The 14,934-nt window shown below is 51.3% G+C and overlaps 1 protein-coding gene across 6 annotated transcripts in view; it reads left to right on the top strand.

Moving 5' to 3' along the window:
- The window catches only part of LOC126872573 (protein tiptop), a 90,166-nt gene extending 83,121 nt beyond the window's left edge, over positions 1–7,045 (top strand). For all 6 annotated transcript variants that reach the window (XM_050632678.1, XM_050632677.1, XM_050632679.1 and 3 more), the window contains one exon: positions 891–7,045. In XM_050632678.1, the coding sequence (XP_050488635.1) occupies positions 891–4,863 (3,973 nt within the window). In that variant the 3' untranslated portion in view covers positions 4,864–7,045. The remainder of the gene's footprint in view (positions 1–890) is intronic.
- Positions 7,046–14,934: the final 7,889 nt, after the last annotated feature.

Below are 14,934 nucleotides of genomic sequence, written 5' to 3'. Positions count from 1 at the left end.
TGGTCATAAACCGCCTAAATCAACGAGAGCGCCGCTGCCGTTCTCTTTGAAGTTGCCGGCGTCGGGCGCCCCTCGTGTACACACACGGGTATTCTCGTTGTTTGAGCGCAACGAATCGTCACGGATACGTGCGGCGCACGAGCGAGAGAACGGTGTAAACGTCGCGTCGTTCGCTGTCTCTGCTAAAGGAAACACGAAGGGGAGAGAGGCGAGGAGATGCGGCGCGCACGAGGACAACAGAGAGAGAACGAAGGAGGGATAAATAAGCCGGTGCCAGACCGATATCGGTGACTGCCGTGCGACGTCATACAGCTAATAGAGATAGGCACGTGTTACGCGTCGGCCTGCATCGACGATCCCACCAACGCCGACGATGACGGCGCTCCACCACCGCTCCGGTACCGCTTTGCCGCATCACCGGTTACAACGGGGGCGGTGGTGGATGCGTGTGCCGGTGGCAGGCTGCGGCAGTGGCGCCTCCGTGTCCTCCGCTGCCCCGCCACCCATCGAAAACTTCCCCTGCATGCGTGCCGGCGCCGTTCCCCTTTCGTCTCGCGGCACGCATTCGGCATTCAGTCAGAGGCAGTCAGTTACGAGCGAGCCGTCGTCAAGTCTACACAACCTCTCTCGCTCGCTCTCCATCTTCGATTCGGTTCGCGTGCCGCGAGCAGCACGCGACACGACACGCCGCGCACGGATCCTTCGTCCAGTCGCCAGAGTCGCAGCGAACCTCGTCCACAGGATTCGACCACGGGTATCGATCTCCCGCTGTTTTTCGCCGCGCGAATCCGATCAACGCCTGCGCATCCCTGCGATCCCAGCGATCCCGGCCGTCCGATCTTCACCGATCATCGCGCGTAACGTTTCTCCTTTCTGTTTCATGCTTTCAGAGAGCCAATGAGTCCACGCTGTCCCTCGAGAGATTCTCGGGAATCGTCCGGCCCGGCGACCGGAAGTCCGCCGCCGCCAGCGACGCGAAGCACCGCGAGCCCGGTGAGTCCGAGCGGGATCGTGCCACTGCCCCTCGGAAGCCATCCACTGCTACCCCCTCATTCGGCGGCGATGATGGCGGCGTACCTGCAACAGACCCACCAGAGACTGCTACTAGGCCACTCGCCGCTATCCCGTGGTTCCGTGTCTCCGTTGGTATCCTCGTCGTGCTCGCCACCGGCAGCTACTCCTGGCCTTCTGGTCTCGCCCAGCAGCGTCGGCGAGGTATCGCCGTCGGCCACGCCGTTGCCCGCGGTGCTCGACTTTAGCACGAGGAAAGCGTCGTCGACGGAGGACGACGAAGAGGAGCAGATACTGAACCTCAGCAAGCCGCCAACACCGTCCTCCTCCACGGAGGCGAACAACGGACCTTTGGATTTATCGGTGCCCAGTAGAAAACGACCTGGACCGGAAGATTCTCCGCCGCTGCCCGTTCGCAAGTCCTCCAGGTTGTCCGCTGGCACGGCGGCGGCAGCGGCGGCGGCGGCAGCTGCGGCGGCCGCAGCGGCTCACCAGGAGGCCGCTCAAGCCGTCACGGCTGCAGGTTTCGGCAGACCACCCGTCGTTTCGCCGTGGACGTCGCCCGTGGTCGCCTCTCACTTTCCCTACTTCGCGGCCGCGGTCGCGGCAGCGGCTACTAGTCAACAGCAACTCTCGCCGAAGAGCACCGCCGGCGTAGTCGAACATCATCAGCAACTTTGGAACGGCAAGATGAAACCACCGTCCGCTCTCGACAAGTCGTATCAGCCGAGCGAAGCGACCAAAGCCCTGGAGAAGATGAGCGAACTGAGCAAACTGGGCGGCGAGGATCTGTTCAGATCGAGCACGAGCGCCGGCGGTGGCGGAGCGAGCGGAGCCGCGGCAGCCGCAGCCGCAGCCGCCGCGGCAGCGGTCGCGGGCAACGCGACCGCCGGCTCCACGTCCGGCAGTCGACACAGTGCCTGGCAGTCTCACTGGCTGAACAAGGGGGCCGATCAAGCCAAGGACGTGCTCAAGTGCGTATGGTGCAAGCAGAGTTTCCCCACGTTGGCCGCGATGACGACTCACATGAAGGAGGCGAAACACTGCGGCGTAAACATGCCCGTGCCAGCGGCCGCGTCAGCGCTCCACCCGCAGCCACCGAGCGTGGCCAGTATCGTGACGCCGCAGCAGCCGCATCAGCCGCACCAGCCGCAAACCACCGCGTCCAGCAACAACGCTGGCTCCGGCGCCGGTGGTGGTGGTTCCGCGACTCCGAGCAGCAAACAGAGTCCATCCGAGTTGAACCTGCTGATCAAGGAGACGATGCCTCTGCCGAGGAAGCTGGTCAGGGGTCAGGACGTTTGGCTGGGGAAGGGAGCTGAGCAGACCAGGCAGATTCTCAAGTGTATGTGGTGCGGTCAGAGTTTCCGCTCTCTCGCCGAGATGACGTCGCACATGCAGCAGACGCAACATTACACCAACATCATCTCCCAGGAGCAGATTATCTCGTGGAAGTCGTCGGACGAGAACAAGAGTGGCAGCGGTGGAAGCGGAGGAAGCGGAGGTGGCGGTGCAGGCAGTGGATCCGTAACCGGCGCCGCTGGTGGCGGGGGTGGCGCGGTTACCGCCGGTGGCGTGTCCGGACCGCACGCCGGAAACGCTACTGGCCCGGGCTCCGGCGCTACTAGCAGCCACGTGAGCGCCGTGCTCACGTGCAAGGTTTGCGATCAAGCGTTCAGCTCCCTGAAAGAACTGAGCAACCACATGGTGAAGAATTCCCACTACAAGGAGCACATAATGCGATCGATCACCGAGAGCGGCGGTCGCAGGCGGCAGACGCGGGAGAAACGCAAGAAGTCGCTGCCGGTGAGAAAATTGTTGGAACTGGAACGAGCGCAGAACGAGTTCAAGAACGGCGACGCGGCTACCGGACTGAGCCACAGCCTCGGCAAACACGCCGGTCGTATAACCTGCGAGAAATGCGGCGAGAAGATCGAGACGACCATCTTCGTCGATCATATACGCCAGTGTATCGGAGCGGGCACCGTGGGCGCGAATCAGCGAAACTTCTTGAAGAACGCGTTGATGTCGAATCACCTACCGGCCACGTTACCGCCGACCGAGACCGGCCGCAAGAGCGTCACCGAGGACGGTTCGTCGGTGTCCTCGAGACACCATCGGTCGCCCTCGTCGGCCAGCGACGCCACCACGCCAGGAAAGGACACGCCGACACCGACCGCCGGCGAGACCACTGGTAGTTCCTCGCCATCCGTGTTGAACGCCATCGAGAAACTGATCGAGAAGAGCTTCGATTCTCGCGTGAGGCACGGTACACCGGGTCTGCATCACGCTCAACCCGGAGCCCCGATGGGTACAAGCATCTTGAAGCGGCTGGGCATCGACGAGAGCGTCGATTACACGAAACCGTTGGTCGATCCACAGACGATGAACCTTCTCCGGTCTTATCAGCAGCAACATCAGCACCAGCAGCAGCAGCAACACTACGCGACAAGTACGGCCGCGCGGCGGGAACGCAGCGGAAGCGAGTCGAGCTCCGTGTCGGAACGAGGAAGCGGCGGTAGAACCGACGCGATGACGCCGGAGAGGCGCGTGGACCTTTCGTCGGTCGGCCACTCGGACACCAGGCATTCCCACCATCATCGGGTCACGCCGGACAAGCAATTGGGTGCGCAAACCTTGCCCTCGAGTCGTCACCATCCAACCACCGAGGAATCCGGGGACGAGGAGTCGTCCACGACCGCATCCGTTTCCGTTGCCGCGGCCAATTCGGCCGCGACGTCGGCGGCGAGCGTGGTCGTCAAGAAGGAACCCCGAGACGACGAGTCGGAGGATCGCGTGGCGAACGAGGAGGAACAGTCGCAGGCTCAGTCACAGTCGAACCGGGAGGTGTTCGTGAAGAAGGAGATCATGGAGGATTGCAGAGACGAGGAGGAGCAAGGTTCGTTCAATCATCGACGAAGCAGCTTGCACGAAGGATCGGAGGAGGGTCGAGAGGTGTTGTCGCCTCGCATGAACCCACCGACTCCTAGATCGAGTGGTCAACCGGAACAGATGGCGCGCAGCCCATGCAGGAACAGCACCAGCAGTCCGACGAGCAGCGACCGGTCGGTAACGCCGCGTGGTACACCCGACACGAAGGGATCGAGCAGTCTCGGGGCGCTTTCTTCCATGTTCGACAGCCTGTCCGGTGGCGGAGGTGGCGGAGGCGGCGGTAGCGGTGGCGGCGGTGGTGGCGGTAGCGGCGGAGGCTCGAACAACGCGGTCGACTCTCAGGGACGCAAAACCAGCAGCCATCCTTTGGCCGCGCTGCAGAAGCTTTGCGACAAGACGGAGACGCGAGGACCTAGCGGCAGCGCGGCTCGATCCGGTGGCGGTCCTGGAGCCGCGTCCGGTCTCGGAGCAGCGGCTGGAAGTGGCGTGGGCGCGACCGGACCCGGTTCCGGGACGACTCCGGGAGCGATCTTGGCGTTCAGCTGGGCCTGCAACGACGCCGTTGTCACCGCCGACTCGATCATGAAGTGCGCCTTCTGCGACACGCCGTTCATCTCCAAGGGCGCGTACAGGCATCATCTGTCCAAGATGCACTTCGTCAAGGACGGCGTGATTCCCGATCCACTGACGATCGGCCGATCAGCGGCGGCCGCGGCGGCGGCGGCGGCTGCTGCCGCGGCCGCGGCAGCAGCGGTCTCGCAAACCTCCGCCACCGGACCGCCGCCGGCCGGTCACAGTTCTTCCTCGCCCCCGACTTCCCAGCGCAACAAGTCGCCGCCGCTTGCACAGGCGAACGGTAGCCCGTCTCAGTCAGCGGCCTCTCCCCTCGAAGAGAGTCCGCACTCCAAATTTCTCAAGTATACGGAGCTGGCCAAACAGTTGTCCAGCAAGTACGTATAGTCCGAGCCCCGTAAGTAGCGGTGCCACTTGTACATAAGTGTATCTATACTGTAATGACTATATAACTAGCGACGCGATTGCAACACCATTTCACCTCCTTCGAAACCTCCGCCTCGGGACATCCATCCTTTTTCGCTCGCGATTCCATTATCCGGTCTCCGCTGTTTCCTACCGCCTCGTCTCTCGTCTCTCTCGTCTTTCCCTCGTCCTCTCCCTTACTCCGCTTTCCACCCTCTGTTCGCCATTCCCCTCTTTATACCTATCGCTCCTTTTCGCCCGTTCAAATCGAATCGAACCAACTCGTCACCGGATAATCGAATCGCGCAACGAACACAGAGGGAGGAGGCAGATATCGAACGTGCGTTGATTAAATTGTGATGCCACCATATCTCGCGGCACTGCTGAGTCAAGGGGCTCGGCGAGCGACAAAGTTTGTGATTTTATAAATACTTAAGGACATTTACGACTGGCGTTGAGAAAGATAGCGATGCGATGCGAAAGATCGTGCGATCGACAGAGATAATTTGTATGCTTGAACGAGCGTGTGTCTACACGTGTGTACGTGTGCGTGTGTGTATGTGTGTGTGTGTGTGTGTTTCTGCGTACGAAAGGGAGAATGCGCGTGGTAGTGAATAAACGAACGACGAAAACGAGTGCAAGCGGAGAAAAGAGCAGCAAAGGCAGAGAGGATAGCGACTAAAATTTTCCAAGGTGTAGGACGGCAAGGCTTACCTGTCACACAGCTGTCGTAAGGTCAGATCAGCATGTATACCTCTAGAACATAAGAGCGTAGTTGATTAGCGCATAGGCTAGGCTAGGGTCCGCCCTTGTATAGGAATCTCTTTGTTGATACTTAGAACTACGAAACCGGTGAGATCGCGTTCGGGATTCGGACCTCGTCCAAAAAAGTCAACGGGTATTCGGCAAAGCGAACCGGCTGACGATTACGACGACGACGATGACGGCGATTGCAGAGTGAGAGAAAAGCGGCATAAAAGGAGCATCGAGAGCAACGAGAACACGGTGCAATAGCGAGGCTCGCGGTTATACTCGAAGCACACGTGCGCGGCGAGTCGAGCGCGCGCGACGCGGCCTCCTCGAACGTTATCGTTTTCCTTCGCTCGTAGCGTACGAGTAGACCATTGTAAATTTTCTTTGTTCAAATAATATTTATTGCGCCGTGCGAGTCGACGCGACGTTTTAAGTGTAAAATATTGTCATTACTATCGCTCGGATTATCGCGAATACCGTGTATATTGATTACGATTACGATTATTCTCTATACAATTAACGAAGGGGGAAACGCAGCGAAAAAGGAAAAAAAAAAAGAAACATTTCGAACGGCTACCAACACGCCGGGACTCCATCGTCTCTCGGCTGAGTGGAAAAACGGCGCGCGACCAACGCGTTCTCTGGCGAATCGTCTTCTGCCTGCGTGCGTGCGTGTGTGCGTGTGTGCGTGCGTGCGTGCTTGCTTGCTTGCTTGCTTGCGTGCATTCGAGAACTGGTAAAGTAGGAACGAAAGGGAAACGAGAGTAAAAGTGGCTGACGCCGCGAAGCGGGCAAAAGCGACACCGCGAGAGGGGAATCGAAATCCGGAGGAGTACGATCGCGCGAGCGAGAATATGGAATAACGTGTGAAACGCGAGAACGCAAAGATGAAGGAAGAAGTGGGCGGGAAAGAGTAAGCCGAAGGGACGATGATTGCGCGCGTTCGAGGACGAGTTAAAAGCGCAATTTTGGAGCGGAACACACTTGTATACGTATTTCTTGTAAACTCTAATTCTTCCATCGCGGACTTTAAAAGTATTTATCGATATAACGATAATATTAATATTATTATTGTAATTATATACGACTGCTGAGAGAATGTGGCGGGTATAGGAGAAAAAAGAAGAACGTGGTCTACGTGGATGCGATACGCGGCATCATACGCGCGGAAAAAAACGAACGCGGCGCGTACGCACTCGCGGATACGAGAAACGAATACGAGAAATAGCCAACCGTACGAAAAATACGCTCGAAAAGTACCTACCTACTTACAAATGCGCAACCACAAAGATATGCATCATGTATACGCGACTCTTGAAACCATTTTACCAGATTTGTCATTATTTAATTATTTCGGTTGTATTTTAAAATGCAATTAAAGCTCAAATAAATATATATGTTATAAAGTAAATTCTCGTCTAAGTTTTCTTTACTCGTACATCTACATCCCATGTGTCCTTCCCTATATGCCATAACTGTTATATACTAACTGTCACACTATTTTTCGTTTCATTGGATACCATATGAAGTACGGATCACAAAATCCTAAAGAGAGACTATATTTTCCATTAAAATATAAAATTCTGCCTACAAATTGTCTATAAGAAAGTATCGCTTCCCACGAATTTGCAGTAAATCAAATTCATTCACGCAGTCGTATCGGTCCGGTGCTCGATTGTTTCCGGTTATGTCGGTTCGGTGCATCAAGCTATTTCCAAGTCTTTCTTCCCACAAACGAAAATGGTTATTACTCGTAATAAAATTCGCCTTTCACAAATTTCCTGCAAAACTCATGCAGAAAATTGTCAGTGTATCCAGAAAAATCTGCATTAAAAAATTAAAAAGAAAAAAAAAAGCAGCGTGTCAGGACAACCGATTGACGAAAGAATTTCTCGTGCCACCTCCTTGCACATGTTATTCCTCTGATACAAACTCTCAATTTTGGGCCACAGATCTCTTTCGGTTCCCCAAAAATTCGTATTCGATAGGGAATATCCCAATGAATTCGATCGATCAAATTTTCATTCTACTTATCTACTTTGTACACGTCTGTTTCAACTTTTCCACGTTACGTTCTCCACGTATATATACTCGCATTCCGGACGTATCTGTCTTTCTTTTCACTCATAGCTCGTCGTATCGTCGAATTCCGTCGCAGGACTCGCGACAGATTGGAAGAAGCGTTGTCTGACGCGAAAAACAAACGCGGGCGAACGAGATGGAAACAGAGCCGAGCGAAGAAGGGGGGAAAGGAAGAGGAAGGATAGAGGGCTTACGGACCTCACCTACCTATTGCCTGGGTCTGGTAATGAATTCGTCTAATGGGTCGTAAAGAATGCGATCTTATGGAGCGGAGAGGATAAAATAAAACATTGGTGGAGAGACTACCGATTCTCGAACGATCCTTAAAGTAACCCTCGCTTTAAAGAAAGGAGCTCTTGTCTCTTTTCTTCTTTTCTTTCCACCTCCCCTTTCTAACCATTACTCTCTCTCCTCTTTTCGCTCCTTCGTTCTTCCAATCGTACCTCAGCTTCAGTTCCTCGCTGTGTCGCGTATCTTCCTTCCTGTGTCCTCGTTCGTTCGTCGAGCTTCTCGTTTCCTCGTGCGTCGATTCGCGCGCATCGTTTCGACGAGCAATGGGATATTCGAACCCAGAAAGTTGTCAAAACTCGACGCTGCACGATATTTTTGCGATTCGGAACTCTCGATACCCGGGCAAAATAATAATCTGTATAAACAATTTCGGAAAATACCGGGACTATTTGAGTTTATTTTTAGTCCAGTAATAACGATCCAATCGAGTTTGTGTATCGACTTTTTCCATTCATTTTAATTGGTACAATTTCATCGACGCGTCGCGACAGTTTGTACGCGGCAGAAATGAAACGTACGGACGTATGCGTTTGCTTCCTTCGCTACTTTCATTTCTTTCCACCTTTTCCCCTTTCCTGATTTTTCCTGCTTCCAGGAAGCTGCGCGTGGGCGATCCGCCGATGAACGAGAGCGAAGGCGTTGCAGGAACTTACCAAAAAGCGGTCTCGAGAGATCCGGCAGTCCGATAACTGTAGATTTGTAGAGGTTCTGGTCAACTGATAACCAAACCGCTAGCTGTTTTCACGCAGGAATCCGTTTTACTTCCCTTTCGTGTTCGCTCCGTCCGATATTATCGAAACTTAATCGACCAGCGACCACCTCTCCCTCTTTCGTCAATTTTCAAATTCCTCGCAAAATCTGAACCGTGGTATTACCGGCGAGCAGAAAGGGATCGACGCACAGTGATTCATAAACGAAAAGCAGCTAAATCATTTAAAACGGATTATCTTACTCGGAGCTTGAAGAAATAACGATCAACTGATTCAGAGATTCGTCGAATCTATCTTCCGACTGGCTCCAAATAATAAAATGACTAGGATAAATTCGTCATCAAACCTTCGAAACGCGATTATTTTCTCTGCATCTCGGAACTAATTGCTCTTTTATTGCTATAATTTATTACATCGAATATAGACTTTCTATTCTATCGTATACTTTCAGTACATCAAAAATTCATGGCAGAAAATTACTATAAATATCTGTGATTACCACTTTATGTAACCTAAAACCGTCAAACGCGATGAATCCAAGTGACACGTAACTCCTGTACAACTTAATTTTTCATCTCAATTCGCGGTTATTCTATTTTATACGTCCTATCGTAAGAGAATTTATCGGCATTTGTAAATTCCTCATTTACAACTTGTCATATTTCACCGATAATATCGGCTCTATCGTGCAACGGAGACCCGCCGTCGTCGATCTGACGCTTTCGTCAAAAACTCAAACGTCAAAGCAGCTGCAGCTTCGACGAAAATTCGAATTCTCTCGGAACGCGAGTCCTCCGCCCAACTAGCCGATGAAGACGTCAGTCGACCGGGAATGCGTGGGACAAGCTAACCGGGTATGCTGGCCGGTGGGTGTTCGCGTTCGCGCTCTTCTCGCGCGTCCTTCTCCGTCCTCTTTCTCTTCCCCTATCCGCGGATTTCCCTTCTTCTCTTCGCCTCCACTCGTCCCTTTCCTCCCCGTCCGCACTTTCGCTTCTCTATCTCGCCGTTTTACTTTCCGCAAACTCCCCACCCGGACACACCGTCCCGTTCCAATTTAGTTTCGTAAGATACGCGCGATCTGTAAGTACATCTACTTTACGACGATCGCGCGCGCATGCTAAGAGACCACCGCGCAAAAAAGAAGTCGCGTTTAAGGGGTAAGAGCAAGGATAAGGGTAAGACGCGTCTGATCAGGTAAGCTACTATCCGTGTAGAGACGCCAGACTCGCCAACATTTGTTCCTCGGTTTACACGGGGCCCCGTGTACCGTGAACACAACAGGGCTCGAGGATATTCCATGGTGGAACGATAAAAATCCCGCGTCACAGCGGAGAAATCTTACGCGATATTTACATTGCAAATTAGACAGCTTTACGACCATCCACTTTTGTCTGTCATAGCGACGCGATGATCGTTCGCGTTCAAGGTTCACAAAACAGCTATGCGTTTCGATTCATTTAACGATATTGCTTGGACGCTCGGTTAAAGCTCGATTGAAATCGTTGCAGTAGCCTGCGGAGATGCGGATTGCCAAGTTCGGGAATTTTATCTACGGACAGCTTTCATTCTGAATTCTCTCAACGTCTTAGCTTATCATTTTTTTAGTAGCTGTTTAATTATTCATTGTTATCGCGCCATATTTGGTACAGGGTATTGATCTTATTTTGCAGATCTTCGGTCTGACCCATCGAAGCTGTTGTTGAAATTAAAGGGATCGTAATATTCTGAATATCTCGAGGATTTACATCCGTTGAATCGTAACCATAATCCGTACGAAACGAACGCGATACGATACTAAATGGCAACAGCAAGTGTGTGCATTTGTTCGTATCTTCTAATTTGTTTCTTTAAGAATTGTCCTGAATAATGAGATTATATCGTATTCAGGAGGCTGGTAACTCGATTGCCGATGTGTTGACTCATATTCCACGACTGTCGGTTAATCGTCGAAGGAAGATCGATTCTCGTGTTTGATTCGTTTCGACGATTACTCTATCGCTGTGCTGGTTCTCAACCTTCCATGCTTCGCGTATCTGCTGGAAACGTAGCGTAATGTTCGTGTAGGTAGATAAAACTATAATCATAGTGCAACAGAGGAGATGAAATAAAGTACGCACAGAGTGTCTCATTTTAATCCATCCACGAAATTATCCTCCAAACTGTTCATTATCGGAGGAAATATTTCAAATAAAATTTACTACGTTTTGCGATTTCAAGCTGACCTTTGCTTCTTCGAACGAAACTATCCATTTCTATTCGACGCACTTTTTAATTCTCTATAAAAGTACTTCTCAAGGTACTTGGGTCGAACGAACGATCGATTCGAAAGGTATTTTAACTTCAGCGTCGCAAAACTTGTCGCGTGAAAAACGAGGAAAACGTAGAAAAAACTGTGCTCTCTTTCCTTGTCTCGCGTACGACGAATTCTACGACAGTAAAATTGCGCATATATAGGCGGGTTAAAATTTGCATACTTAAACTACAAACATATACGTCGCGAGTTAATTAGGTCCAAGTAATATTAGATTCGCGCTGGAATAAATTGATCAGTGCCATTTGATCGTACGTTTATAGGACTACAAAAATGTCGTACTGTAACAATGAAAAATAGAACACGGCGGAAGAACTTGACGCAAGTGCTTTCTGTATCCACACGACGCATCGACGAACAGAAAGATACGACACGGACATTTAACAAACGCTTTTCGCGTGTGCCACATAGAGAAGCCCCGTTGCTATCGTAAAAATTGTGGAAAAATTGAATTTAGAAGACGTTTATAGAAGGGAGGGAGGAAGGCGCGGGGTACGTTGGTAGGAAACGATCGCCGCGAACAAGCGGAAACACGAGATCGGGCGAAGAAACAGTGCGAAATAGAGCGGCAAGATACACGTCGGTGGTACAGGTAGCGCCGGTGCGAGTAGGAACGCGAGTATGCGTGTGCACGCGAGTGCGGCTGCGATGCGCTAACGCGAGACGAGCGTAGAATCGCAGGAAGAAGAAGAAGAAGAGGTGGGGCGAGAATCTGTCAGGGCTGGCACACTCGGGCACAGATTTACAAGGCTGCTGTTGTTTTACGACCCCACAAAGTGCCGCTCGTACGTTCGTTCTGCCGGTCCGCACCTACACACGTCTCAACAGTCGATCGTCAAGGGCAACATACATACATACATATATACGTATAGTATAATATAGCTACGATCGAGCGGCGACCTTTCGCTCTAGAATCGATTCGCGAATCGATCGGTTCTCTGAAAAACGTGCGTGAAATCATCGTCGGAACCGATCGACTCGATCCGGTTCCAAGTTGCCACTCCGACGGCGTTCACCAATTTCAAGGTCGTATCGTGTAGCTGCAACTCGCGACAAAGCACGACTCACGGAAGCAAGATGCACGCCTACGCCGTGTTCACGGTAGCCGCGGTTAATCTTCTCCACGCGTCGGCGAGTTCGTTTCCTCCGCGAGCAGCTGGACACCAGGCTGCCGGGGACTGTACACAACCCCTGGCTATAAGTTCTCGAGCAAACGATACGAAGGGCACAACGAAAAATGTACGACGAACGCGTTTTCGTTGGTTTCTTTCCTTTTCAAAGAAGTATTTTAACTTTCGATCGGTATCGGTACAGCGATACGACGTTTCAGGATACGACATACGCTTGATAAAATTTAAGTAAAGCACTTTAAAATCGAACGACATAATCCAAAGTCTTGCGAGTTATCTAGGATACAACGATATTAATCGAAGGTTGATACGAAGAGTACAGGACCGCGCCATTTTTGCGATATCGTGATTTCTATGTCACTTGGTCGTCCTGTGAGGTTCAATCTGAATTCTCAGAGGTCACTCGTGATCCATCGAAAAGTATTGACTTATTTATTTATCGAGAAGTTATCAGTTTTATGAATATTCGCACTACAATTTGTGAAACTTGACGCAGGAAGGAGCGGAAAAGATCGCACTGCGATCAAATTGGATGGAACACCCTGTACGTACCTTACAGCTCGAAAAGCTCGTAGTATTTTTAGTGTTGCGTTTGGTCGGCAACGTATCGTCAAGGAAAATAACCAGAGGACAGGCAAGCGCGAATTTTGCGCCCACCGTATAGATCCGGTTCTGTGAATTTTTCGTTATCGAGCAGAAAAGGGTCTATGTCAGGTACGCAGGTGTCGTGACGATGTTTTATTACGCCATAATCGAGGCAACCGAGACGCCGGAAGTTAGCACAGATAGTAGACATCGCGTTGCTGGAAAGAGGCGAGGGACCCGCTTTCGACACCGATGCCTGTCGAACGTCCAACACGTTCGTTCGTTCTATCTTTTCACCGATCTTTCCGCGTTTTCCATCAACGTTACCTCGCCGCTCGCTTCCACAGATTCGAGAAGATCGGACCTTAATTCGAGAACCAGCGATTTATCCGGCTAATCGTTGGATAATTCGTACGCGGATGCGATACGACGCGGAGAACCCGCGAGTACATCGTTTACTTTAATCGACGCGCACGATAGATATTAATCCGAGTCGATTAAATCGATTACAGGAAACGCCACTAGATAGCACGTAGCAGCGCGGCCTACGCTCCGTCGTCGTAGCTCGAGTCGACCGAATAAATCAAAGGCGCGTTAATGGATGTCGCGTTAAGCGTTGTCAACGAGATTCTTCTGCTATGCAGAGTTGGAAGGAAGACCATCGACTGACCGCGCAGACGACGATTAGTCTTCAACTAAGATAAACTTCGCGTAAAATCTCTCGAAACTCGAAGAATTGCTGTTCAACTACTTTTTCTTTTTAAACTGTCTAAGGAGGCCATCTATCGTCTTAATTGCCATTACGCAAAATTCTTCGTGCCAAATTCGATTAATCGCAAGGCGAAGATCGTGGAATAAAAAGTTGACTGGTCTGTGATCGGTTTTCCGATATCGAACGTTACATTGTGAGTAAACGGGAGGATTTCATCGCGACGTAATCGAAAATGAAAACAATTTGGTGCGAGATGCAAGTCTTTCAGACTCAAGTGACATTTACAACATTTTGATGAGTTCGTTTTCCATTTTCGTTTCTCTATTTCCAGACTGGTCGTCGACCAGTAATTTTAAGCGATTCTTTAGCTTTCTCCATATTTTCGTTTAAACTTTCGCCTAGCTTAAAACGATTAAGGTCGCATATATTACAGCGACGAAAGCTATTGCAAGATATTGCAAGAAACTTGCAGGAGCATTCAAGAATATTTTCGGATACCGTAAAAGGCAAGAACTTGAAAAAAGCTGCGTGGCTCGTATTCAGTACGATACGACGACGTCTTACTCGCGAAGGGTTAATAGAAAATGGATAATTTAACTTACCCGATCTGATCAATTTCGACGAATCAAAGCTGCGTTCCTTCGGCTCGTCTTCTTTCCAGCCTCGCACGGTACCTCGATCGAACGCTTTTCCACCCTCGTCTCCGCCAGTTCTTCCGCACGATTCTCCGATCGTGCAGACTGCATCAAACTGCGAGTACGTATCGTGATTACGAACTAAGGGTAATACGAAAGCAAAGGCAACAAAACGGCGATGCAAGATAACGATAAACTAGACTCGGGAAGAAAAGTACCCGTCTCTGGAGACAGAGCCTCGCGAGGCGGAAAATACAAGCGAGAACAGAAAGGAAAAGAGAGAGAGAGAGAAAGAGAGAGAGAGGCGACACCGTGCACGAGGTAGAAGCAACGAGCGAGCATGAGAAGGGAAATGGTACGGTGGAAGAGAGAAGCGAAAGTAAAAAGAGAAAAGATTAGACTACTATTTTGCAGTTTCTTATAAATATTCATTCCTTCTTCTCGATGAATCGGGGAGGGACTAGAGGCTCGCGCTCCAGGCGGTAAGTCGCGTTAAGAGCGCTAACGAGCGACCCCTCCAGCAAGAAGGGAGTTTCCCCTTGGTTTCCCACTTCCCCGCTGCCACCGCCGAGTACATACACCGGGGACCTCTGTTTCTTCCCTTTCTCTCTTCTCCCTTCCGTTTCTTTTCTCAGAGCAATTCCACGAGGCAACCGCGCGGTGCGCTGAGTTGTGCGAATTTGTTTAATTAGAAGTTAGGCCGACGATACATTAGCAATGTAAATATCCCTCTCGCCTTCTCCGCTCCCTTTTCTTCCGCTCTCCTGTCCTCGATCCTCTCTCGGCGTCTCTCTTTCGATCTCCTTTCTCGTCCTCTCAAGACATCGTAGATCCGCGAGCGGAA

This window comes from Bombus huntii, chromosome 13, assembly GCF_024542735.1.
Source record: "Bombus huntii isolate Logan2020A chromosome 13, iyBomHunt1.1, whole genome shotgun sequence".
NCBI lineage: Eukaryota > Metazoa > Arthropoda > Insecta > Hymenoptera > Apidae > Bombus > Bombus huntii.
The sequence above is the reverse complement of the archived record's forward strand: the minus strand, read 5'-3'. Positions and strand labels throughout refer to the sequence as shown.